This window comes from Corapipo altera, unplaced genomic scaffold (genome assembly GCF_003945725.1).
Source record: "Corapipo altera isolate COAL_440 unplaced genomic scaffold, ASM394572v1 61167, whole genome shotgun sequence".
Taxonomy (NCBI): domain Eukaryota; kingdom Metazoa; phylum Chordata; class Aves; order Passeriformes; family Pipridae; genus Corapipo; species Corapipo altera.
In genome coordinates, this window is record NW_020884949.1 from 1,532,711 (window position 1) to 1,558,132 (window position 25,422).

At 38.4% G+C, this 25,422-nt stretch overlaps 1 protein-coding gene and 2 long non-coding RNA genes across 5 annotated transcripts in view; all 3 read right to left on the reverse strand.

Annotated features, from left to right (window-relative positions):
- Nucleotides 1-2,279: 2,279 nt before the first annotated feature.
- LOC113956377 lies at nt 2,280-11,527 on the reverse strand. Its single transcript, XR_003530826.1, has 4 exons — nt 11,463-11,527; nt 11,061-11,245; nt 4,260-4,353; nt 2,280-3,270 (listed from the first exon to the last, which is right to left on the reverse strand). It is a non-coding gene; the product is annotated as an uncharacterized LOC113956377 (long non-coding RNA).
- Nucleotides 11,528-12,125: 598 nt separating this feature from the next.
- Nucleotides 12,126-15,335, reverse strand: LOC113956384. Of its 3 annotated transcripts, none has more exons than XR_003530830.1 (2): nt 15,085-15,335; nt 12,126-12,428 (listed from the first exon to the last, which is right to left on the reverse strand). It is a non-coding gene; the product is annotated as an uncharacterized LOC113956384 (long non-coding RNA). The 3 variants fall into 3 exon arrangements; XR_003530828.1 differs by lacking the exon at nt 15,085-15,335 and adding an exon at nt 14,419-15,015; XR_003530829.1 differs by lacking the exon at nt 15,085-15,335 and adding an exon at nt 14,022-14,368.
- Nucleotides 15,336-16,585: 1,250 nt separating this feature from the next.
- Nucleotides 16,586-25,422, reverse strand: part of LOC113956380 (transient receptor potential cation channel subfamily M member 6-like) — a 34,398-nt gene continuing 25,561 nt past the window's right edge. The window contains exons 16-17 of the mRNA XM_027662891.1: nt 20,462-20,568; nt 16,586-19,595 (exon numbers count right to left, since the gene is read on the reverse strand). Of these exons, the coding sequence (XP_027518692.1) occupies nt 19,474-19,595; nt 20,462-20,568 (229 nt within the window). The 3' untranslated portion in view covers nt 16,586-19,473. The remainder of the gene's footprint in view (nt 19,596-20,461; nt 20,569-25,422) is intronic.

Consider the following 25,422-nt stretch of genomic DNA (forward strand, 5'->3'; position numbering starts at 1 on the left):
AAACTTGTCAATTTTCTTTTAATTTGATAACATGCAGTGAGTGCAATGAAAGTATGCTTTGCACTTTCAGACGCGTTGAACCTTAAGCCCCCTACACAAGATGTTATATGCCAAAAACAATTTGAGGGCATTTATGATTGAAGCTAAAAAAAGTATATACAGTCAAAAGGATTAAAAAAATGCAATTAGAATTAGATCTAGCATTTTAAACTCTCCCATGGGCACAGTTTTCCTCCAAGGAATAGTGCATTGAAAAGTAATAAAAAATTATATAAATATTATGCAATATTTCATTAAATTTAAAAGAAAATTATATGTCTTTTTATGGTATTCCATAGAAAGACTAAGAATCAGAACACATACCACAGAAGACCAATGACGGAAGTTCTGTTTAAACTTCTTCAGTCATTTGTTGGCTGTATACAACTCCATATTTATTACGAAAGGTGAACCAAAATGTGCCCTTCGAGTGTCTGCATCAAAAGCACAGGCAATAACTCCAATTCTTCTATTTTAAACTTACATACTCGAAACACCTAAGCTAAGGACTGATCTCTGTTAGCTGAGTTTGGGGCAATAAAAGCATTTGCCAATATCTTTTTAGGCTGTCTTACAAGAGATGTAATGCTGTAATGTTCCTTCCAGTATGGAAGATTGTTGCAACATAAAAAGTCACTGACACTCTAGTCTCAACTCACAGTAAAAATGTTTATTTCATCCTGTCTTCAGCAAAGTGATGAAGGTAGGAATGCTTCACATAGGACCGATCCATTTTCTTCCATTAGAAATTGTGTTTTCCGAGTATTAAATAGAGAAAGAACCCATGCAATCATATGCCTCAAATGTCATCATTGTGGGGGTTTTTAAATAGATATTTCATTTTTTTATTTCTTTTTTATCTGATTCCCTTAGAAAACATTTGTAAGTAAACTGCAGAGTAATAGAATTGCAGGAAACAAGAAAGTGTTGACATTTTTGAGTCAAGAGCAATCCTTTTATAGGAATATTAGCCCATATTTACTCTGAAATCAGCAGGTTTACTTGACAGTGATGAAACTGGGTGCAGAAAATTATCATATGAGTATAAAGATTTCCCTAAACAAATACATACAGCGACTATATAACTTTAAGTGTAAAATAAAATAATGGCAGGTTATAAATGTTTATAGCTGCTACCAAGCGTTCAAGATTTTCTGCAAAAGTTCAGTCGGTTTAAGCTAAAAAGGCCTCCCACTGAAATCTAGACGTTGGCTTCACAAACCCACAGAGTGAACAAAAAACACCTCTGTCTTACCAAGATTGTTTGCTGAACTTTATTGCTCATCTGCCTTTGGTCAAACAGCTTGAAGATTAGTATGATGCCAAACAATCATTCAGAGCAGATGGAAAATTTTTTATCTTGTTATCTTTCATCATCCCATGTGATGGTCCTTTATCACTGATCATAGCTATAGAAAACTCTGGATTAAGCAGGTATTTCCAACCCATGGATCAAACACAAGTCTTTCAGAGTGTTGGTCTGTGTAATTGCACCTGTGGCAGTGCTTTTTAGCCTTGGAACGGGGCTGTAAACAGAAGGCCTTGATACAACATTCACTGAATATGGGTTAAATTCTACTTATTAAATTTAGGTTACTTCATCAAGTAGTTTTCATAGTGACCTACTTCTCAACTGCATCCCCAATAGCCCATAAAAATAGGGGTGTATAGCATCATTCACCTGAAACTAAAAGAAACATTAGAAGAAACATTCACTTCATCACATCTGGCTGAATACCTCCATGCATATACTGCAGCCCTAGTAGCTAAATAGTATGGTTGGATCGTCATGGAAACATCTGTGTATGTTGTTTAATGCTTTGGTCTCAGAGACTGTGTGCCATGTAACTCAGCTACAGATTTGGCTCATCAATACCACTGGGAGACTGTGTAACATTCCTAAACAAGTCACAACACTGTTCCTCCTTCCCTATGTTTTTCAGTTTGTTGAGAAGCAGCTGAGGGAGCTGGTGGTGACTAGCCTGGAGAAAAGGAGGCTCAGTGGGGACCTTATTATTCACTACAACTACCCGAAAGGAGGTTGCAGCCAGGTGGGGGTCAGTCTCTTCTCCCAGGTAAAAAGTGAGAGGTTGAGGAAATGTCCATAAACTGTGCCAGAGGAGGTGTAGATTGGATATTAGGAGAAAGTTCTTCACTGAAAGGATGATCAGTCATTGGAACAGGCTGCCCAGGGAAGTGGTGGAATCCCGTTTCCTTGAAGTACTTAAAAAGCATGTGGATGTGGCATCTGGGGACACAGTTTAGTGCTGAACACAGTGGTGGTGGGTTAATGGTTGGATTCAATGATCTTAAAGGTCTTTTCCAGCCTTAATAATTCCACCATTTTATGTTCAGCATTGCCTGGTCTCTCAGTGGGCAAAGATGAATTGCAGTTTTTGGACCAACATGTCCCAAAGGGTCTTTCATTCTTCTCATTAACTCTAATTTGAGGATTTTGTCTCTGGTCCTAATCTTTTGATGAAGGAAGCTGGAGGCATTTAAATCTCTCAGGTCACCAGCATCCATGAGCCCTTTTCTGGGTGTTATTGACTGTGGGAATGGCAGCAGTGAACATGTGCTGTTCCCTACACCATGTTGTTCACAGGCTGATAAATTAAACACAGCCCTCATCATCTCTCACACTGAGATTTGCTGGGAAGTACCAGTCAGAGCTTTTAGGTTGCACTATATCAAAAGAGGCTCCTCCTAGAGCATATAATGTCCTTGCAGATGCCAAAATGAGCCAATGAGCACAGTAGTTCTGCTCAGTAACTAGGGCAATGTTGAGCAGGAATCTCTGGTTCATGTGGATCCAAATGGAAGCATACAATGGCCTCTTCTGACCACAACATCTATGGAGGAAGTTGATGCCTATGTCAAAAGCCTTCAGTCTGAGAATGGCTAAGTTATCATAAAGACTCCTAAGGTGCTTAAACTTCAGTTTTGTCTTCATCCCATCTCCTAGATTCTTTCCAAGTCACAGAGTCAGAAACATTTAACAGCATGAGAGGGTACAGGAAAACAGCTAGGAAATAAAGTAGACAGCATAGTATCTGGAAGGCTGAGGACTCTAATTTGTCCCCGCAAATGTGGAACAGACAGTTTCACTGACCAGCTCTTATTTTTTCACCTTCCACTGCTAGGAAAACAAAACTCTCCTCTCACTGCACCTTCATCAGAGAAGAACAATTGCCCCAAATTTACTGCAGTCCATATTCAAACCAAGTTTGCCTGGAAACAAGAGACAACAAGGTTTTTAGGCTGATGTTATTAGTAGTCTACAATAGACATTAAAGAATTTCGCAGGAAAAAATAAGGAGAAATAAAACCCCAAACTAAATCCAGTTTTTTTAGTCATAAGCTTACAATTAATAAAGAAATAAATACATCTGGGTGACTATCACCTTCAAAAGCCTTGAAAGAAAATAGGTTGCATTCACAGTGGTATTAATCATGCTCAATCTATTTCCCCCTCACTGCGAATCAGAGCAGTTTTCAGCTAACAAGAAAGGGTGCTCCACTTGAGCCGACAAACCCTATTCCCCCTGACAGGAGAGGCACTTAGCATGGCGTTACCATCATTACATCCCAAGGTTAAAGGCAATGAAACTCCAGGAGTGACAAAGTCAAATCAGTTCAATTGTCTGATTGTTCATACTCATGAAGTGGTGAGGCTGGCAGGGGATCCAGCATAAAACTTAGGACTTTCCAGAGGAGCTCCTTTAAGGTAATTCATTGCCCTCTACAGTAGCTTAAATCAGAATGGTCACAGTAAATGTGGCTCCCGACATTTATTAAGAGCAATATTAGCAGTAGCCAGCTGCTAAGCCAGATGTCAAAGGTGCATTAAGAGCACTTTGTTTTGATCTAAATCATTCTGAAGAAGTAGAATGGATTTGGCTTTGAGCAATGCAATAAAAAAGATTGTGATTAATGAAGCAGTACAAGTTAATAACATAGGTTGACTCCCGCTTCCTTCTCTCCAGTATTTTCACTGTCCAAAAGCAGTTGTTTTACTTGCCAGCCTTACCAGGGACATGTAAAATGTTAATCATCAATCTGTGGGCCATTAAAGAAGTAGTTTTTGTTTTCTCAGCTTGAAAACCAAGGGGGAAGGATAATAGGTTTGGTAAACCGAGCTGTTCAGATAATGGAGAAATTCAAAGGAAAGCTATCATAGAGTCAGCATGGGAGCTTGGTGCCGTAATCCTTTTACTAACCTGACTTCAGAATGTAGGTAGGGACTGGAATTCAGGATTGAGACAAGAGGAAAAAAGCCTTTCTCTTTCCCAAGATGTTCTAATTCAGCATGGCCTGGAACAGCAAGAGAAGATAAAAGTATTTTATTCCTTGTGTCTTATTGTTTGAACAGAGGGCACACAGTCAGAAATAACTAATTAATGTCTGCATTTTTTGACTTTACACTAAGTAATGAAGTAAAATTCATGCAACTGCAAATTTAAGATAGAAAAATAAGAAGAATACAGATTCTAGTAAATTGTGCATATTTATAACAAGAAATGGTGAGTAGAGCTTTCTCTCTGTTCTTTAGAGGGATGCAGAGACCATCATGGACAGAAAACATTTTTGCATAAGCTTGAGCTTGGAAAATGGAAGTGGCTGACAGTATTTTGAACAAGCTTCATGCAGTTCTATAAGACATTTTGTAGTCTGTGTTTGAGCATCAGTTCTGCTTTTCCAAGGAGAGGAAGAAGATGTAAAGACACCGAGAATTACTGAGAGGGGAAAGTTCCAGGGGAAAAAAAAAAAGAAAAGAAAAGAAAAAATGTTTTCACACCTACCAGCTGCTCTTTAAAAGTTATTTATTTATTTATTTATTTATTTATTTAGTGTATTATACTGTATTTGAGAGCTCATTAGCAAAAAGCTTCAGCTGCTCCAAAAAAACCACTGTAGTCCCACTTTGAAAGCTGCTGGAGTAAATTCATCTGAAAATACAACCATTACAGAAATTCTATTATCATGTCAGAAGAGCTTACTTTAGCATGTCGCTGAATGAAACCGCAGGCTTACAGGACAAGAAGGGTTTAGATTCAGGTGGAGTTAGCTAGCTGTGAGGCTGTGCTTCCTAATTTGCAAGGCTGGAATTAAAGGATCTTCACCTTTCCCCTTCTCACAAACTTTGCTTTCTTAATATTTCCATATATTTTTGGTCTTTTCCTCAATTAGATAATAAACATCCATCAGGACTTTTGGGTTTGCAGTGGTTTTGAGGTTTGGCTGCAGGTGGTATGGTTAGGGTTTTTTTGTTTGGTTTTCCTTTTTTTGGTAAGACACATGCTTGCTAAAGGAAAGGTAATCTTACAGTACCTTAATTGGAAAGCTGGCACCAGCACTTTCTATAATTTATTCCATGTTGTGGAGCCTACATGGTTCAATTAGATGTCATTGCTGTACCCTTGATTTCCATTTTCTGAGGAGAAGAAGGTTGAGAACTCCTTTTAAGCTCATATTTCCCTGTCCAGAGTTTCCCAGGCCCTTGGGCCATAAACTCTCTTATAGGTGGATTAATCTGTGAAGAAGGGATTTATACCCAAATGTAGCAAAACACCAAATTTGCAGTTTATAATCTAATTTCCTAACAACAGGCATAAGAGTCTCCAAAACCCCTTGTGACAGGAATTTTATTGTTGTTGTTTTCTTTTTTTTTTTTGTACTGTTGAGTCTCCTTACTTATAAGAAAACAAAAACAAAAATCTAAACTCTAAGATATTGGAGTAGTTGTTTATGTATACAGTCCTGGGTGGATGTAGTGCCAAGAAACTATGGGATATGAGATTTGCCAAAACGCAATCCAGTTTTCTCATAGTTCAAGTCCAACCTCACATAAGCAGCAGTATTTGGAAATCAGGCGCAACCACTGTGCAAGTTGTCTGCCTGATCCTAAAAATGGAACAAAATGTTTTAGCACTCCAGTAAACAGAGATCAAATCAAAAGGTTAAGCTTTGCCAGATAACAGTACATGTTTCTGTTTGAAAAAGTGCTTTTTTACCCTCTGTGTTACTTCAAAAATAGGTGGCTGTTTAGTTTGTCTACCCTTATGGAACAGAGATACCAGCAAAAGACAGTTTAGTCACTTGGTCCTACCATAAATATCTGAGTGCAGAAATTTCCTCCCTCAGCATTTAAATGCAATCTGTAATGAAGAGTACATCAGATTTTTAATATTTTTCAACAGAAAATGAAGAGCAGCATGTGTTACTCTTGCTTTACATGCATGAAGAGACCAATTTGATCCTAAAGTCTTATTTACAACAGTTTTAGAGTAAGAAAAATGGCAAATAAAGAAGCAATGAGATCTGGTAAAAAAAGCATATGGAAGATTCATGAAATGATTGATGGATGGGTACTTCACTGTTTATTACCGAGGTGTTGGCTTAACTAAAGCAGATTTCCTGGAGAGCGAAGGTTTCTCTTGTGCTCTGGAAGGAACTGTGTGTGCTGCTCCTTTCAGGTTTAAGGGGTCTGACAAAAAGAAGGTCATGTAGGTAGACCTACCTGTAGTAAGGATTCTGTTCAAGGTACACCATTCCATAAAGGACAGAGAGACAATGCTTGATATCTGCCAAAGTAAAGCATTCATGTGCTGATTAACATTCTGGTCACACTTGGAACATTGAATAGAAGGGTTTTCATTCCTATGGTAAATGATCCTGTTTCACAGGAGCAAGTGGGACATTCCGATGCTGACCCTGAGAGAGACTTTACGTTCAGCTTGATCAAGAAAACAGTACCGATATTGTTGTAATAAGAGTTAGAGCACTTACAGCAGGTATTGACTGGAAGATAGCAATCCCAATGAAACAGCTGAGAAAGAAATTTCAAGGGAGGGTTCAGGAGAGACAAAGGAAATGATGCCACCTGCTAAAGATTACATTCCTTTTTTTTCAGTCCCATACCACATATTAGTCCATTTCTAGCTGGCGAGGAATGGTATGAAGGACCATATAAAACAAAGATTGTGGGTAAGAGTAACAGTCTGAGACTGAAGTGAAGGAGATTAGTAAGGGAGGTTATGGAAGAGCCTTGAAATACCTCCCATTAATTATAAAGTTATGCAAGAGTAAGCCTTCTATCATAACAGTGCCACCCGCTAAGGAAACTAAGGCCTGATGTCCACCTAATGGCCGTCAATCATAGTAAATAAAAATATTTAGTGGCTGTACAGTAATTACGGTTGTGCAGCCCTGAAATGCTGGTCTCCAGTTCTTCCTCCTAGTAATCAAACACAGTTGATGGAGAAAAGCACAAAACTTAACTATTCTTGTGCTAATATATTTGAAGCTTCCATGGGTCTGGAGCAACATTTAAAAGCCAGAAAAAGCACAATTTCATCCTTATTCACATAAATAATTGTGTTATATTAATTAAATGGGAGCAAGAACGTATGCTAGTGAAAGTAATTATCTGAAATTTGCTGGAACACAGAGGGTAAATAGCCAGCTGTCTGACTTCTCCCTTGGCATCTCAAAGGTTTCCAATTAGTATACACATTTGTTCAGAGGAAAAAGACAGCAAATCCATTCTGAGTTGAAATAGCCTATGCAATTTGTTTCATAGTGATCTAGTATGTATTTAAAGGCTAGTAATACAGATGTGTCTACACAAATTTGATCTGTACATCAGAGCCCTCCACACACTGCCGTACACACTAGGGTACAGTAGTAGGCTTTTCTTCACAGGCATATTTGCAGTGAGAGTCCTATAATTGTAATATACTTGTCGAAGTAACTACAAGAGTTGATGCTGTGTGTGAGGAGTGATAATTGTCTAACTTGAGGAGAGGCATATTTTTCCAATTTTGATCTTGTCTTTTGCAGTGGCTACACATTTGCATTTTATCAGACTACACTTGAATCATCTAGAACACGATTGGTGTTCCATAAGTAAAAGTTTATTAAAGCAAAGGAAACATTAAAATCCAAGGAAGTGTTAGTCAAGTACGTAACACATAGGAGAGTTGAAGCTTCTAACAGGACTTGAAGTAGAAGTTTTCTTTCTGTCTGGGTGAAAATCTACCATACAATGTAAGACATCTGACAAAATATTTGGAATGTTGTTGAATTCAGGAAAGAAAAGGATTTACATATCTGATACAAATCAAGGTACTAAATACAAGTTGGCTTGAAACTGGGTGGTGTTCTTTGAAATACAGAATATTTTATATTTTTTTATTTTGTGACTGTGCTATTAATGTCCTTTCTAGACGGTACCACCTGTCGCACTTCTAGCTGGAATATATATATGTTCCTTAGGCTTATGATAAAGGACTATATCTTTACTTGAAGATACCTGTGATTTTCTGTGGCTCGGTTTTATTATGGTAAGGCTATTTTTACTTATGCAGAATACACAGGGGTCATAAAAGTTTTGCTAGGTTGGCTAGTCTTGAAATCAAAACTATTGAGAGAATAATGTAGGTCTACACAAGCCAGTAGGGTCAATTTCAGCTGACAAAAGACGGTCAGTCACTAGCACTCATGCAGAGTGGATCATAGAGACTACACCTACTGTATAATTAACAGACCAAGCAGCAGAGAACCTCAGTGATTCTACCAGAAATACTCATGTTGTATTTAAATACCTCTGAAGAATCTACCTGATGGAAAGTAATTCTGTTCTTTAAGCAAGAGGTGCAGTACTTCGCAGCAAATGCTTCCATCATTCAAATATTAAGTTAATCTCATGTTTGGCTTTGTAGAAAGTTAATACAATATTAATAGATTAAGATTTAGTCTGGATTCTGAAGGTTGTATTAGACACAAACCACTACAAGTATTTTAAGCACCTAAGTAACTCTGATACTCTTACATTTTAGAATGGAAGAGTTAGATATTCTGGTTTAGATATTATTGTGTCTTCACTAGGTATTTTTTCTTCAGAGTGAATGATGGAAATTTTTGGAAATTCTGATAGAACACAAAAAACATGAATGCAAGTGGGTCGTAGGGGAGAGGAAAACAGCAGGAAAGGTTCAGAGAGAGGGTTAGACAGCTAAAGGGGCAGATATTTTACTTGAACACTGAAGTCTAGGTTTAAATCCTGGCTCCGCTGAAGTCAATGGCAAAGTTGTGGACTTCCTTTAGGCCTGCTTTTTAATGTAAATAGTGTAAAAATGATGTCCTTAATGAGCAATGACATCTTGAGAGTCCTCAGTTCAGAAGATTGAAATGCTGAGTTTTCAGCTGCAGTGAGACACTAGAGTAGGACAGAGACTCCACATGCCAGTCATCAGACAGCCTGCCTCAGAGCAGGTGACCTCAGGAATTGCAGCTACCCGGTCTGGCTTTGTATTAATGTTCATAAGGAATTAGTTGCAGACTACCTGTCCTAGTCAATATAATGAGATTAAGCTCCAACATGTTTTGGTGTTCAGACATTACTGAGACAGCTATCAGGCTCTACTTTTCAGATGTCATAAAGTTTCAACACACTGGCGTATTTTAAATCTCAAAATCCAGATGTGAGAGCAGGGGCATTAATTGAGATTATATCCTGTCACCACCTCTAGTATTGTTATGGATGCAGTCTACAGTTGGGTCACTGCACTGTTCTGCTGCTTAGGATGCAAGAGGGTCATTTACTTCTTCAATACAAAGGACTCATATGAGGTCAATTACTCCTTCAGTTAATTATTCAGGGGCAATATGAAAATAAATATTAATCTGTGTCCCACATTTGGGCTCAGGAGTCATGAGCCCACAGCGCAATTTCTGTCCCAGTTTGCCATTCATAAAACACTGGTAAAAATTAATAGTTATGTTCAACTTAGCTGAAATGTCTTATCACTAACAATCCTTAGAGTGATTACATAAAGTCCTAAAGACTTTTCTCACTGGACCTGACTAGATCATCTGTGGTCAGCACTGAGTATCTGGAGGTCAATGCTTGTTTATGGTTCAACGTTCAACCAATATCAATTGTTGACCCAATTCAGAGAAAAAGAACATCCAAAAGTTAGCAAAATATGTGTAGAGCCCAGACAGAGACAATTTCTGACCTATTTTTATATGTAGACATGTTGTTAAATCCACCTGCACAAAAATTTCCAGTTTTGTCAGGATAATTTAATTATTATTCCAGATTGCTGGTCAGACGCAACAGATATCAATCTATCTATTACCTATGCTGCTTGAGGATTATCTGAGGTCAGCTATTGAGCCACAGTTTGGTAGTGGAAGTAAATAAAGTTAAGTAAATGAAAATTTTCACGCTTAAAGACATATTCAGGTGAAATACTACCTCAGTCTTCTGCTGAGGGGAATAAAGGAGATCAAACATTGACAAGTTCTGTGATCTATGGTTCTTTGAAGTAACATGTTGATACAGATCTCCCCACAGCTATTGTAAGAAAACTCCCCTCTTCAACCATCCAGGAGCCGCCCTGGCAGTCACACTTGCTCTGCCTGAACTAGGACTGGGGCTCCTTGGCAGATAAAGTCACCACATTCACACAGTCAGACCAGGTTGCCTTACTGGCTCGAACCTAGGTTTCCCACCCATAGCAGAGTTTCCAATTTCCGAATCCTTAAAATAATTTAATCTTCGTGCAAAAACTAACAAAATAACAGTTTGAGCTGGGAGCATCCAAGGAGGGACCCCAAACAAAGGAAATCCTGGGCTTTTGTACCCTTAAAGTCTATACATGGTAAAGTCTGGGGGTTGTGAGCTCCTGCTGTCTCTGAGTATCCAGTCACGTGGCCGGCACCACAGTTCCTTTTTTGTGCAAAGGGTCAGCAGTTCATAGCCTCTTACTTCAGGTTTTGGCTCAGCCTCAGCCTTCTGCTCCCCAGAGCTCAACCTGCAGCTCACACACTGAGCTACCAGCCCTAAATTATTCCCCAACAGCTGTCAGTAAAGGGTAGCTATTGTGAGATTTAGTTTGCTCTTTGGGATTAACAGAGATCAGTTCTCATCATATCTGTATACAGAGCAGTTAGCTGCAGTCAAGTACAACTGCACTGCCTTGAACAAAGAACATGAAAATGGAAAGATTTACCTGTTTTTGTATTAAGTGATTACCTGAGATTGAGCACAGGAATTCAGGCACAGCCTGGAATTCATGCTGCCTGTTATCTTGGGAGCTGAGGCCCTCAAGCTTGCTTTTTTGTCAGCACCTGCTCATGTAGCCTCTGCTTCATGACTTGACATCAGACCTTCAACACTGTCTGGCAATTGGAGCTGCTGGCAACAAGAAATACGCTACTGGCATGAGTGAAGCCAGTACAAATTGTAGCCAGGGTCTTCTAGGAGCCCCACAGCAAGAGGTGCAGTAGACACAGGTTGAAACAAAGGAAATTACAATTAGACACATTAATAAAAAACAAGAGTGATCAGTTACTGAAACTGGCTGCTGAGAAAAATTGTGAAACCTCCTTTGTTAGAAAAAAGCAAAATTTACCTGGGAAAGGGTGTGAACACCATCTAATTGTACATGCTTTGTGCAGAGAGTGGAACTAGATGAACTTCAAATGACACATACAGACTGAGCTCATTTACTTTTATATAAACCAAGGATGGTCCTGGGTGTCATTTGCTCTCCAGAGATTGTCTGAGGTCAATGGGAATTGTAATTAGATGCACAAAGGTCATTGAAGCTCAGATGATTCCCATTGCCTGACCAGGGGTCATCTCAGGTCAACCTGAGAGACAATAATCTATTCAAGGAGACATGTAAGGTCAATCACAATCCTTATTTCCTGCCTAGCATCTAAAGTCTAGTTTCGATACTGTGAATTTCACTGGGGTAATCTGAGGTCTAACTAAGTATAAATTCAACGTGAAAATACCCCACATATTTTGTCTAGGGTCATCTGAGATTGACTTGATATGCAAACAGTTGACAGGGTATCATTTGACATCAGCTAAGTCCTTGTGTGGTGCATAGGAGTCAATTGACATGAACCTGAGATCCAGTTAGATCTCTAGAGGTAGTTTCAGGCTTTTGCAACCTGAGCTCATTTGACATCAACATGAGAACCACTTGCCTATTCAGAGGTGTTATGATCTGACTAGTGACAGATGCCTCTGCCCGAATTAGGGTTCAAATTAGAACATATGGCAGTTCAACAATACTGACTTTATTTTGTAACATTAAGTGTGTAGAGGGAAGAGAAAGGGAGAAGAAGAAAGAGAGAAAAAGAGAAAGAGAGAAAGAGAGAAAGGGAAAAGGAGAGAGATAGCACAAGCAAAAGATAGTCACTACTCGTGGATCCAGTGGCATCCCATTGGTCCTTGTTCACCCCGAGCTTCTCAGTGGTGGGGCAGCAGAACCCAGTTCATTCTTCTGTTGGTACATCTGGCGCAGAGAGAGATACTGGTTCCACAAAGTCCACTGTTGACTATCAAATCTTCTTGCCATTTATACCTTTTAGCAAACAAAGGAATTAATATTTATTGGCTACCAGTTACATAGTTCTCTTATTAATTAGGATTCTATCATCTATTGGTTTAATGATTCTCTCACTTCTCATGCTAATTAGTCTGCATGCTCAGTCTTTCTCTTCACTTAAGTCAGTAGATTTGGATCAGTGGGCCATGAGTCTGTGGTTGCCATCTCCCCCTGCCAGAATTACCTTTTACCCAGACAGAGCTGATTTCAGCACAGTTGTGAGTTGGCTTTATTAGTTTCTTCCTTATCTTGGAAGCTTTGCTAAATATCCTTGTGGACAGTAAGTTCTGCATTCCTTGTATCCACTATCAGTGATACATCCTTCTTCCCAAGCTTTGTTACCCATTCCATAGATCCTAAAACCCGGACAACATTATGACCTTTATGCAGTCCAAATTCTGGGTATCCAAAGAGGTGTATTTGGGGAGCTTTGTGGCCATTGGTGGTTGTAGATGCTGTCCCATAACTTGAGATGGTCTTTGTTTGACCAGTGATATGCATATGAGCAATTGCTTCTTGTCACACAATCACAGAGGGGAAATTTGGTTTGGATACATTAACTAGGATGTGCTAACCAGATCTTGCCTCTGCCAGGCCTGGCCTTAGCACCTACATGTCACAAATTCCTCCCTTCTGTGGCCTTAACAGTGTTTGAGACAGGCAGCTGTGTTCTGTAACTCCAAACAGAGGCCACTGAGGCCGATTATCAGTCCCCATTTCCATGTAAGGAGCCATTGGAAATCGACTTATAATACAGATAGAGGCTCTAAATATCATCTGAGATGAATATGAGATCCAAATAACTGCTTAGGGTCATTAAAGGCTAAATGAGAATCAATTAACTGGCCTGTGATCACTGAAGGTCACCATTGCTAATCGGGAAGGTCATTTGAGATCAACTTGAGGGCTAAATAACTGCTGTAGGGTCATCTGAGGTCAACCTGATGGGTCAGTTAACCTATCTGGAGTAGGGTTTATCTGGCATGATCATGAGACCCCTCTATATGCAAGGGGTTGTTTGAGGTCAACTAGGCCATTGTTTGGAGACTAAGATCATCTGAGGTCAACTTGACATACAATTACCTCCACAGAGGTCCTTTAAGGTCACCACTTTTCTCGTTTGGAGAAGGGGCAAGTATTTAAAGTCTGCTTGAGATGCAATTAAGCAGTCAGGTTTCATTTGAGGTCAACCAGAGAGACTGTCAGGGTTCATGTGAGGTCAGTGAAGCCTTTGTTCAGTGTCGAGTGGTCATTTAAGGTAAACCTGAGGTCCAATTAATTGCTTGATGTGTCATTTGAGTTCAACCTGCCCTTCATTTGGTGCCAAGGGGTCATTAGAGTTCAATCACAGACCTTGATTCCTGCCTAAGATCATCTGGGTTCAGTCTGAGATGCAACTCTCACTGCACAGTCATCTAAAGTCAACCCTCATGGTTGTGGCACGCATCAATTCAAGTAAACATGAGTTCAAATTACTTATGGGAGTCACACCAGGTCCAGTTGTCCCATGTTTGAGCCCCAAGGTTCATCTGAGGTCAACATGCTAGCAAATTAGACAAAAGGGGTCACCTGGGGACAACATGGCAGCCAATGATCTGCTTGGGGTCATCTGAGGTCAATGCTGCACTCATTTGATGCCTGGGGTCACCTTTACAGACAGTAAATTGCCCAGGGTCACACTGGTCCTTATTTTCATTCAACAGGTTATTTAAATCCAATTTAGAACCAATTAACCTGCACGTGTCATCTGAGATCAACCTTAATTCCAGTTAGCTATCCCAAATGATCACTTGGGGTTACCCTGGCCTCCTTTGATGCCCAGAGGGCACCTGAAGTCAATCCAGACCACATTTCCTTAAGGTCACTTGAGGCCAACCTTAAATCCATTTAGGAGAACAGGGGTAATTTGTGGCCATTCTAGCTGACCACTCTAAACTTCCCTTGGTCTCCTTGATCAGTTGCTGACCTGACCATTTGCTGCTCAGACATTTTCAGAAGTCACATAACACTTCAAATTTCATAGCAGGGGTCATCTGAGGAGAAGAATCTCTTCTTTCATCATCAGGTGAGACATTTACCTATTGAAACAAGGCCTCCTGGGTACATTCTACATTTTAGTAGAGCCTGGCTCATGCTACAGACCACAGAAACAAGATGACATTGGCAGTATCTCTGGGATGAGAGTTCAGTCAGGCAAAACAGCAGGAGAAAAGCTCAGAAGTCAAAGAGTGCTCTCTGTTCCCCAGCCTCCCCTCTTCTTCCTCCTCTCTCTCTCCTACTCTTTCAGTTCCTCCTCCATTCTGCCAGCTATGGGTAGGTTGGGCTGCCTGCACAGTGTCAAACCTAAATCTTACTTTTTCAATGACAACCCAAAAAATGGAAGGTTTTAGCCATCTGCCTAAATCCTTGATACAAGGAACAGACCTAAGCTTTCTTTAGTGTGATAGTTTCAGTCTAGGCCTTTCTGGAGACCAGCTTGTAACCAGGAAGGAACTAGGGAAGTGACCAAGGAAGTATTCTGTGCTATTCCTTTACGTAAACTGAGGTATAAATAAGACGGTCAGAGAGACCTCTTTCTCTTCTCTTCTGACGAGGTTTGGGAACAGTAGATTCCTGCACTGGTCTTGCTTACCTGGAGCTGAGGCCTGCAGTGACTCCTGTTGTCTGCCATGCATGAGGTGGAGAGTGCTGGGCCGGGTCTGGTTGTCCTGCTTTTTCTCAAGGGAAGTGATGAGATTTCACTTTGCTAGTTCTTTGTTCTGCTAGTTTCTGAGTTTTTGATTGTGCATATCTGTTTTGGTTTTGTGCTTTTTTTGTCCCTTTTTTTCTCCCTTCCCTTTTAGGATTGTATATAGTATTTCAACTGTATATAACAGTACTATATGTAAATACATATATATTTTAATATAGTTTGGCTAGTCTGGATTTTTTTTAATAGTTTTTTCTCTTTTACTCTTTGCTGGAGGTTTTGTCCTGGGTCTTGGGGATTTCGCAGGGAGCCAAATCGAAACTTAGACATTTAGGCAGTAAAGTCACTTCTTTCCTGCAAGACTTTTCTCTGATTTTTCTTCTTGAACTTAAGTGCTTTATCACAACTGAATATCAGCATCTAAATGGACCCAGGTTATTTTAAAACACTGGTTTATTTGTTCTGTCCCTACAAACAGAACCAGTGCCAGGCAGGTAAATGAACAGAGCATTACAGCTGTTTACACACTCCAATAACAAAGAGAAAAATAACTTTTGCTTGGTTTTAGGTTGAAATTTTTCTTCCCCAGCAATAGGTACCATAAATTAGGATGTCAAACTCTCTTCCAGAATAATTTGAGGTATGACAAATACACTAAAGAAAAGCTGAAAAGCAATAACAGGTCTTGCAAATGGTCTAGCAAAAAGGTAAGGGCTGACAACTCTGCTGTGACCACAGTTGATGGGAAGGCCCAGGACACTCCAGACAGGCTTTTATTTATCTCTGGGAACAATTTTTCAACAAAAAGAGACTGGCATCAGCATCCTAACAATGTAAAACAGATGTAAAATGTAGATGATGTAAAATAACAGATCTGACAATGAAGTTCATGGAATGCTGTTCTTTTATATCAGCTCCTTGAGATTAAAATAAAAATAATGGACTTATTTTTTGTATGTTACTTTCACCTGTTTCTCCTAGTGCTCAGAAACATATTATTTCATTCTATACCTATCAAGAAACAGAAACATTTTGAAAATGTTCTTTTATTCTTTTGAAACAGTACGAAATAGATTGACAAAACCACAACAAATACAAATCCACTTCTAGAAAATACAGATGTAATATCCCTTTTGACTTTATTATACTAACAATAAATGAATAACCTCAAAGACAACACAATTTTTAAAAAAGCCTTCCTGAGTATGAGGTTTTCAATTTCTGAAAATTTTTCATGTGTTTAAGCTATATCTCCAGTGCAGCAGATGCCAGAAACACATTTTGCTTTGAATAATCCCAAGTGAATTCCCAAGTAAGCTCTTTTAAGCTTATATTAAAATGTGAGCATATAAATACTCCAGTGGTTTTGACTTATTTTGTTTTGTTTTTTCAAAACTTTACTGCCTAATTTATCTGAACTAAGTAAACAGGTCTTTTTTTTTTCCTGAACCCACCAGAAGTATAAAATAAATTTCTGTATGTGCTTTTCAGAATCAACAAACATTGAAACTAATAATCAGAAAATCCTACAGTTTGACACACAAGTTTTCCTCTTCCTCACTGGTTGTCAAGCAGCTGCAAAAAAACCCCTGACCTCCATACCTTTCCTTCCACATACACCACAGTTATAGTGTGGGTGGGGCTTGTTGCTTTTCCCATTAAAGGTTGTTGGGAGTTTTTCATGTGTTCAGTGGGCATGGGCTCCAATCCAAGGTCACTATTTGGACACCAAAAAACAATTTAAAGAATCTACAGGATTTGTAGAAAGAAAGACACCAAAGACTCAAAAGAAATAAAATTTTTTTTCAAATTATTTTCATTATAATTTATTACTGAACTATCAATAGGGAGGGGAGGGTGGTCTTTAACCAAATACTCAAATCTACACTTTAGTGAAATGTGAATCAGCCCTTCCAAAAAATGCCAAAAGAAAGGTGAAGCGTAATTTATTAACTACCAGAGTCACTGGACTTTTTCAACTTAGTGTCTCCATGCATGGAAAAACTAGGATACAAATACTCAGTGGAAGACTTTGTAATGCCTCCTTTTCTTGTTTCATCCCCTTAATACTTCACAGTGAACAAAATTAAAGCAATCATATTTATACCTGTACTATACTGTACAGGTATAAATACTGTATACCTAAACTATACTGTAACACAGATTATTACCTTGCAAGGATCCCCTATTTCAGTGGAAGGTAATATGTACCTTGACAGATTCCTACAAGAAGGAATAAGTAATCTACACTGAGCTACATGTCGTAAGAATTCTCACAAATATTACTATGAATGCAGAAGCCACTCACTGTTAAAGGCAACAGGAGAGTTGCCAAGAAAAGATCATCTGAACTGTGGTTTGTGTATACCTTCAAAACTTAAAAAGAAAAGAAAGGTGCTCATGCCCAGTCTGGTGGAGAGTTTATTTTTTGTGTCTAGTATATATGTGTTTAGAATTTAAGGTCATGTTTGAGGAAAGTAACACTATCAGGGCAGGAGTTAAATCATCCTTGACTTTAAAGACGTATTTATGTGTCATTTAACTTAACTGAATTTAAAGGCATATTAACAGTTAGAGACTCTTTAGTGAAAGTTCTGTCTTTAAAGTATATATGTATGCATGTAAGAACATATCTCCCTGAAGTTAGATTTTAAGGTGATAACCATGGGAATCAGAACTACTACCTTATGAGCAAAGGGACCAAAATTCACCATAAGTCTACAGAGATGCAATTAAATTATCTCTTTCACAGACAAGCTAAGTATTCTGATAGATTGACTTGCTTCCAAAAAAAGGCTAAAGAAAAAAATATATTTTGCAAAATGAAAAGTATAATCTAATAGGGGAAAATGTGGAGGGTTCCACTAAAATTATCTTATAAAAAGCTATTTTCACAAAGAAGAAAAAAAGCAATAGGAATCTCTTCTGAACATTTTCAGAAACTGCAGGCATCTCAGCTAAACATAGTGTTCAATGCCATCATTAATATCACAATCGATATAAAACCTGGAAATATGTAATTTCCAAATCCCATGTATATGTAGACACTTACTAAATAAACCAAAGTAATCACAGATCATAACAAAAAGCCCCCTTACATATTAAAATTTGCTGTCAGCTGTGGTAGAAATATGATTTTGTTTCTTATTCAAGCATAAAGTTTTCTAGTGACTGACATTTGAACATTAGGTGTTTCTACTCAATAAAAAAGTACAAAGTTGCTTTAATTATACATATGATCTGTAATGAAACACCAGTTGTATCAGAAGAATTTCTGCTGAGCACTTCTTTTCAGTCTTTTTTCTACGAAAAATCATATTGCACATAGTTGATTTTTCTGCTTTCTGAACTTCAATTAAAATCAGAGGACAATAATAGAAACAGATATAGATGCTGCCAAATATAATTGCACCGTTAGATAACAGTCCTACGTAAAACCTGACATTGACAAGTTAAATACCAAATGGAACATACCATTTTTTGTGACTTCTAAAATCTTTGTTCCAATTGCAACTTTAAAACATTCAGAAGCTAAAATAATATAAAGAAAGGCAAGTCCTAAAAGTCAAATCACATTCAAGATTATTCTTTACGTTTGTATAAAGATCATAGATTTATCTACTTCATCAGCTAAGAATGAGAAATGTCAGTGATGCTTGAGGGTCCAGTAATCTGCCCCTTCATTGTTCATTTTTTTTGGTACGTGAAAAGAATTCAAGGTGAAGTTTCTACAATTTTTTTCAGTCTATCTGTTTTATCAGTGACTATTGTTTAAACAACTAATTCATTTACTCATATACTCCTGGTTTGTGTCTGCATCAAAATCAACAATTAAGAGGAATATTTCTGGAATTTCTTGGAATTTCCTTCTGTGCCCAAGGAACAGTGAGCATAGGGCTGAGTGGGCTCTGATTTTAAAATTAAATTATTTGCACATGTGTATGCATTCATTTATTTACTAAAGAGTAGAGAGAGTAACAACAAATTACTCCCCCTTGGAAATAAACTTGTCAAAGTCATTTTTCTAAGAAAGCAGAGTTTGGAACCATAATCCACGTTTAAAAACTAAAGGCACTGATGGGACAGTTCATCTACCTAGGGGGTGACCTGCTCCTTGCAATTCATTGACCTGTACAAGAAAGACCAGCAATAAAGCATGTAAGGGGAGTAAATAAAGTTAATTTTTTTATTCCTTGCCTATAGTGTCCAGCAAGGGCAGATAGATGCTCCACTCAGACATCTGCATTTTGTGCTTTTGGACTGCCCCTTGGCAGTGATAATGGGCAGGTTTTCAAGCATGCAAACACATGGGCTCTCCTCAGAGCCACTGCTTCATAGTCGCGTGTCATACTCCAAAGTTTCATCTGCATTGTCAGTTCCTCTGGTGCTTGTTTCCATTTCTGTTTCGAAGGCTGGACCGTCCGTTTCCAATGTGTAGGCACTTCTTCTCAAATCTATGGCAAGAAAATAAATTCCACAATGCAGCCAAGAAAACATTTGAAAACTACATACTCCCTGAGCAGTGTCCAACCCGATAACTGATCTGTTTGCTGTTTTCAGGAGGAAGAAAATCTGCAGCAAGGCAAATCAGAACCAGGGACATGAGAGTCCTTGGAGGACTTAATGGTGTGAGCGGATAAGAATGAACCTTCCCTGACTGTATTCATTCAGCTGATTTTCCACTCTATTATTTCTAGCTGCCACAGATACAAATAATCAAAACCAATAACACTGCAGTTTCTGTTTCAGAATCAAACAGCAATTACTACTCCATATAGGCACTAAAAGGAAAGAGCTTTCCCTATAGAAAAAAATTAGTGCCTGGAAAGTCACCCAGAAAGCAATCTATTTTGGCTTTGAGTCTTTAAAATCTGCCCCACATCAAACAGAAACACATTTTACCAAACATAACATGAACAACTAAGCAGAGGCTGCAGTGTATAATACCCTTTGCAGGACCAGGAAACATCCAGTGAGTTTTCTCCAGCTAATGCATTGCCAATTTTTCTATTGCTACTCTTTCTTATTCTAAAAATTACTGATGTTATCTATAATGATGACACTGGAAAAATGGGCTAAATTTCGCAAAGAGAAGCAATTCAATGAGAAGAAGTTTTCATGCTGAATACCAGCATCAGGTTAGGGAGCTCAAGCCCTTACATGCTAGGCAAAAGAGCCTTTGCATATAAAGACTGTGCCTACCATAAACTTTCAGCTCAACAGAATTTCAGTTCTTGCTTTTATAGCACACCTAGGCCTTTGCTTTTACTGGACTTAAAAAGTCATACATAGATTAAAAATTAATTTTTACTTTACATACCAGGAAGTTTCAGCCTCCTGCAGCAAGAGTTACAACGATGCTTTGCAATGAAGTTTCTTATTGCACCTTCTCCTAGGTTTGCTGGTCCGAATACCATTTTTCCAGATCTAAAAGAAATACTAAAAATCAATGAATGCAAAATAAAGTAGATATTATAGGGGAGGGAGATTATAATGGGTTTTATTTTTTAAATGAGAGATAAGTTAGCCCTTTGTAACAAGGCAATCAAAGATTAATATACATCACAAGTTTCTTAGCTCTGAGACAAAAAAACTGCCAGTTCCTGTAAAATATTAGCCTACACATACCCCACACTACTTCTCTTTTTCTCAGTTGGAGACAGGACAGACCCAGCAGTTCCTACTAAAATGCTCAGAGGAAATCTGGGCACAATGACATTTTGATGATGTATGCTATAATCTGAGTGACTCTGTTGCATGGAGTAAATAGTTTGGTTTCAGTTTTGATGGTGTGCACCTGGGAACACACCAGAACTAGCATGGACTTATTTCAACCTTATTTAAAAACGGAAAGGCAAAAGCAAGCACAGCCGTAGTCACATCAATATGCAGCACAGAAAAAATAAAATAAAAAACCAAACCCACAGTACGCTGCTTATAGATGAAGTTTTAAAATTTATTGGCTTCTTCCTGAGCTCATTTACATGTATGTCTGCTCTGACTGTAAGTGCAGAACAACCTTCAGAAGAAGGAGGGAAAAAATAGTGTTCGCTCAGGGAAACTTTGCTGCCTGGGAGATTTTTTTCCATGAATAGCTTTATGTGTGTCACTCTCTCTGCCTGCCAGGGAGGCTGACTCCTTGTTACAAGAAAAGATAGTGTTCTCACAGACATGTCTGGAGGCCCCCACAGGGGTGCCAGGCAGGCCATAAAGCACAAGGGACAACACAGCCTGGGGTTTTATTGAGCATATGAAAGGTTTTGTAGTAAAAGGCACTAAGAGAACAGGCACTCTGCATCTGCCTGGTGTATTTGTTAGTGCGTTTGACTTCTGGAAATAAACTTTTCCTAGATCCTTAGCTGTGGCCTGGTATCTGGGGAACCTGCGTGCATACAATTGGTCACACTGACCAATTCAACAGTGCTGCCAGGGAATCCATTTGTGAAAGCAAACTGCATATTCTGAATGAAACTGTCACAATTACAAATGGAAGCAAGCTATATGCACACACGTATTAGTGTACCACATAATTACAACAGATTCTTAATGTAGTCTGAAAGATCAGTGTTATTAATTATAGTATCGCTCCACCATTATTCTCAAGAATTTAACTGACATTCTGGACGTTATGGAACACAGCACTCAAGAAACACTTCCAAGGAAACTTTACAAATGCTAGTGTTTTATTTTAATGATATGCAGAGTGGAAACAGCACATTTTAAAATCTGAAATCAATTACAGTTCTGAGAAGCTATAGGAAACATTTTAACTCTCTCAAATCTATCTGTAATTCACACCAGCAAACATATATTCTGTCTAAAGAAAGCAGTTTTCAAATATGAAACTCTTCCCTTTCACACAGGAGAAAAGCAATGATTGGCCAAAACTACTATACAAAACTTAATATATCTATATCTTTAATTTATGGCAGACACTAGAGACTATATGTCTCCTGGATCCTCTGAAGGACTTGGCTAATCATGCTTTAATGCAAATTAACACATCAAACAAGGCAAAAGGTAAAGTATTAATCAAGTGCCATATATACACTTTAAATGACATGATCCTATATAATCATTTATATCCCTTGCTGTAATCTGGTGAAATGCCAGTAGAAATAGAAGGTACTGAAGTATTTGCTTGAGCGAGTATAGGAAATTGAGAAGATTTTGCTAATTCCAAGGCCACACAACCACTCTGATGCTTCCTCTGATCTAAAATTACTTCATGTGAGATGCAGCAAATAGCTCGAGACAGATTGATATTTTCTCACAGGTATATTTTTTGTAACATGGATGGGGTAATCCTTCCTCTCTACCCAGTATTGGCAATGGTTCAAGAGGAATACTGCATTTAAGTTTGGAAATCCATTTCAAGAAATATGGGGATAAACTGGAAATTATCAGCAGCCTAGAAACCATGACATATAAAGATTAGGGGGTAGTCTAATATGAAAAAAATAACACAAAACAAAAAACCAAACAAACAAATAAAAAAAACTTTGGAGGAGAGGACTTGTTGAATTTTTTTCTTCTCTGTGTTGACAGTAAACAGGACCAGAAAGAAACATTTCAGTAAGAAAAACAGAAAACTTCTTTCAGACAATCATGATATAAAACTATTGAAAACAGATATTCTGGGAAGTTTTTAAGGTCATCCTTGGAAGACTTTAAGATTTGTCTATACAAGACCTGTAAAGCCAGGAATGACCCAGATAAACTGCTTGGGTCACTCGACTGATTATTCGAGGTTTGCCTGTTTTTTCAATGAGAGAGAAATACTGAGCCCAGCTTTTCTATTTCCCAAGCAGGTGCATTAATGTAGCTAATGGGCTGAAAAAAACAAAACATGTTCCTCCTTTTCTGCAAAACCTTACTTAAGAGTTATGTTCCATAAATGCCTACCAGATTGTATGACATTGGTCCAAGCAGGTTACACAGACTGTGCTGAAGCAGAGAGCACTCCTCAATAGTCCAGAGCCAGAAATGTTTAAAGCAGATACTAAGATATTTACAGGGTTTTATCGATGGAAAGTAAAGGACTGTGGGGGCTTGGTGACAAGTAGCATCTTTCCAGGGAAGTGTTCAAGTAATTTATTCAGTATATTTTTGTAGTTTTAGCCTCCAATCCACTTGTTTCAGTTGTGTAGATTTCTAGAGTAGAAGTTCATTTCATACAGATGTTTTGTCTGTTGGCAGCAAACCAACTGGAAATTCTCTGGCTGAAAGTGCACAGTTTGGTGAAATTCAATAGATTTTTTTTCTTCAAAACACATGCTAATGAGTAGCTTCAGAGATCATAGTCTCCACTCAATAGTAAAAACTTCAGTCCATCACTATCTGCTCGAGAGTTTTCAAAAAGGAGAGTTAAGAGACCTAGCACCTCTGACTCCTTTTCACATGATTGTAATGAGATTTTTGATTACCATTTCTCTCATCTCTCTTTGTAGGTCTATTGTATCAGTTCTTTCCAATTTGAACCTCAGAACACTATTTTCCTCATCTCTGAATCTGCACTTAATGTTACTGAAAACTTTACTCTCATGCACTTTGTTGTGGATTTGGCAAATAGTACATGCTAAAGAAAGCATGCAGAGTACTGCCTATATGGCAAGTCTTCTCAATGTTTGGGGGATACAGGAATCTGCAAGGACTGCATTGTGTTAAAAGCTTGTTGTTGTGCCTCAATTACATCTGCTCTTAAAGGAAATCTTTTTACGAACATTATACCTTTATCATTTTATCACATGTCCACTAGGTGAGATCTTACATTGATTTACATCAGGTCAGGATATGTCTGCATTGTCAAAGCATCAGGCATACTTTCCAAACAGATGTATTATATTTATCTTGATATTGTATATAAAACCAAGACACAATGCACTATCACAGAGATACGGGTCACACTTTGCCATTGCAAATGCCTTTGTCATTTTAAGACAGAATGCAGAATGCATAACTAAAAAGACTTACATGACACGACAATGACACGAGCCATTAAATCAATGGAGTTGAAGAACCAAAAGATAGATAATTTAACTCTAAGTTATGCTAAAATTTGGATCAGCTCCATCAGTGAAATGCCACCAGTTTTCTCCCAGCCTCCTAGAAGAACATGAGCTCAAAGCAACTTTTGAGGCAGTGTACAGGTTAGGGTTAGTTATTAAGTATCTTATTTACAAATGAAAACTTAAAACACACCTTGCCTCTGTCAGAAATGTTTCTCCTGTGAGAAAATGAAGGTTAAAGCAAAGACAGAGCTTTTACATTACTATTGATACTACTGTTTTAGACAGTGTTTCTTCATTACCTGCTGTTCTGAAGATTTCGCTGAATATAAGAAAATCAAGCTAGTTTTGCTTAATTAATCAACGCTTGCTCTCTAACTAGGACTAACTATTTTGCAGATGATAAAAAAAATCTGAAAATAAGATCCGTATGATCAAGTTTTAGTAATCACGACAAAATTGTTTAATAACAAAAACAATCCAGAAGGACACTAATAAGCATAAGCTTCAAAATAATGTAGATAAATATTATCCCTGTTTTAAAGAGGATGAGTTGCCATGTGAAGTACTGTGCTCAATGCCTGGACACTGTTTTCAGCAATAACTATTATAGTTTATGCTACCACTGATATTAAAAAAATCTATTTGGACTCCCTCCCTCTCTCCTCCCCTCCCTCCTTCCTCTCTCCTTCCTTCCTTCCCTTCAATCAGATGACATGAGCTGAGTAAGAGGGAGCCCAGATTAGCACCAGAGAGCGGAGGAGCAGAGATGTCAGGAACATCTGGAGCGACGTGTGGGTTTAGGAAGGGTAGCCTGTAGCAGAACAGCCATCAACACCAGTGCTTGTGCTCTCACTACAGGAAATACCATTGCAGAGCAAGGTCACAGAACGGGAGAATGGCCATAGTTCTGATCCTGAAATTTGATTCATGAAGGCAGGCTGCTCCTTCTGTGTATGTAGTCTCTCTAATTTTTGTAAGTTTCCACATCTCCATATCACAGCTCTGAAAGTGTAACACACTGCATGCTTAAATGCAACACTAAGCCCTTAAGTGTTGCAAGAGGCCTTCTCCTTATCCTCTTAAGACCTTGTGGTACCATATACTCCATGAAACAGTGCCTCACTAGGCAGGGGAAACTAGACTGCCACATTCAAGTTACTTATTACCTCCTTTGGTAAAAATTTGTGAAGAGATGTACATCTCTTGTTTAGGTGTTCCATCTACCATTCCTGCTTTCCCTGCATAGCCCTTGAAAAATCTTATGCTCCCA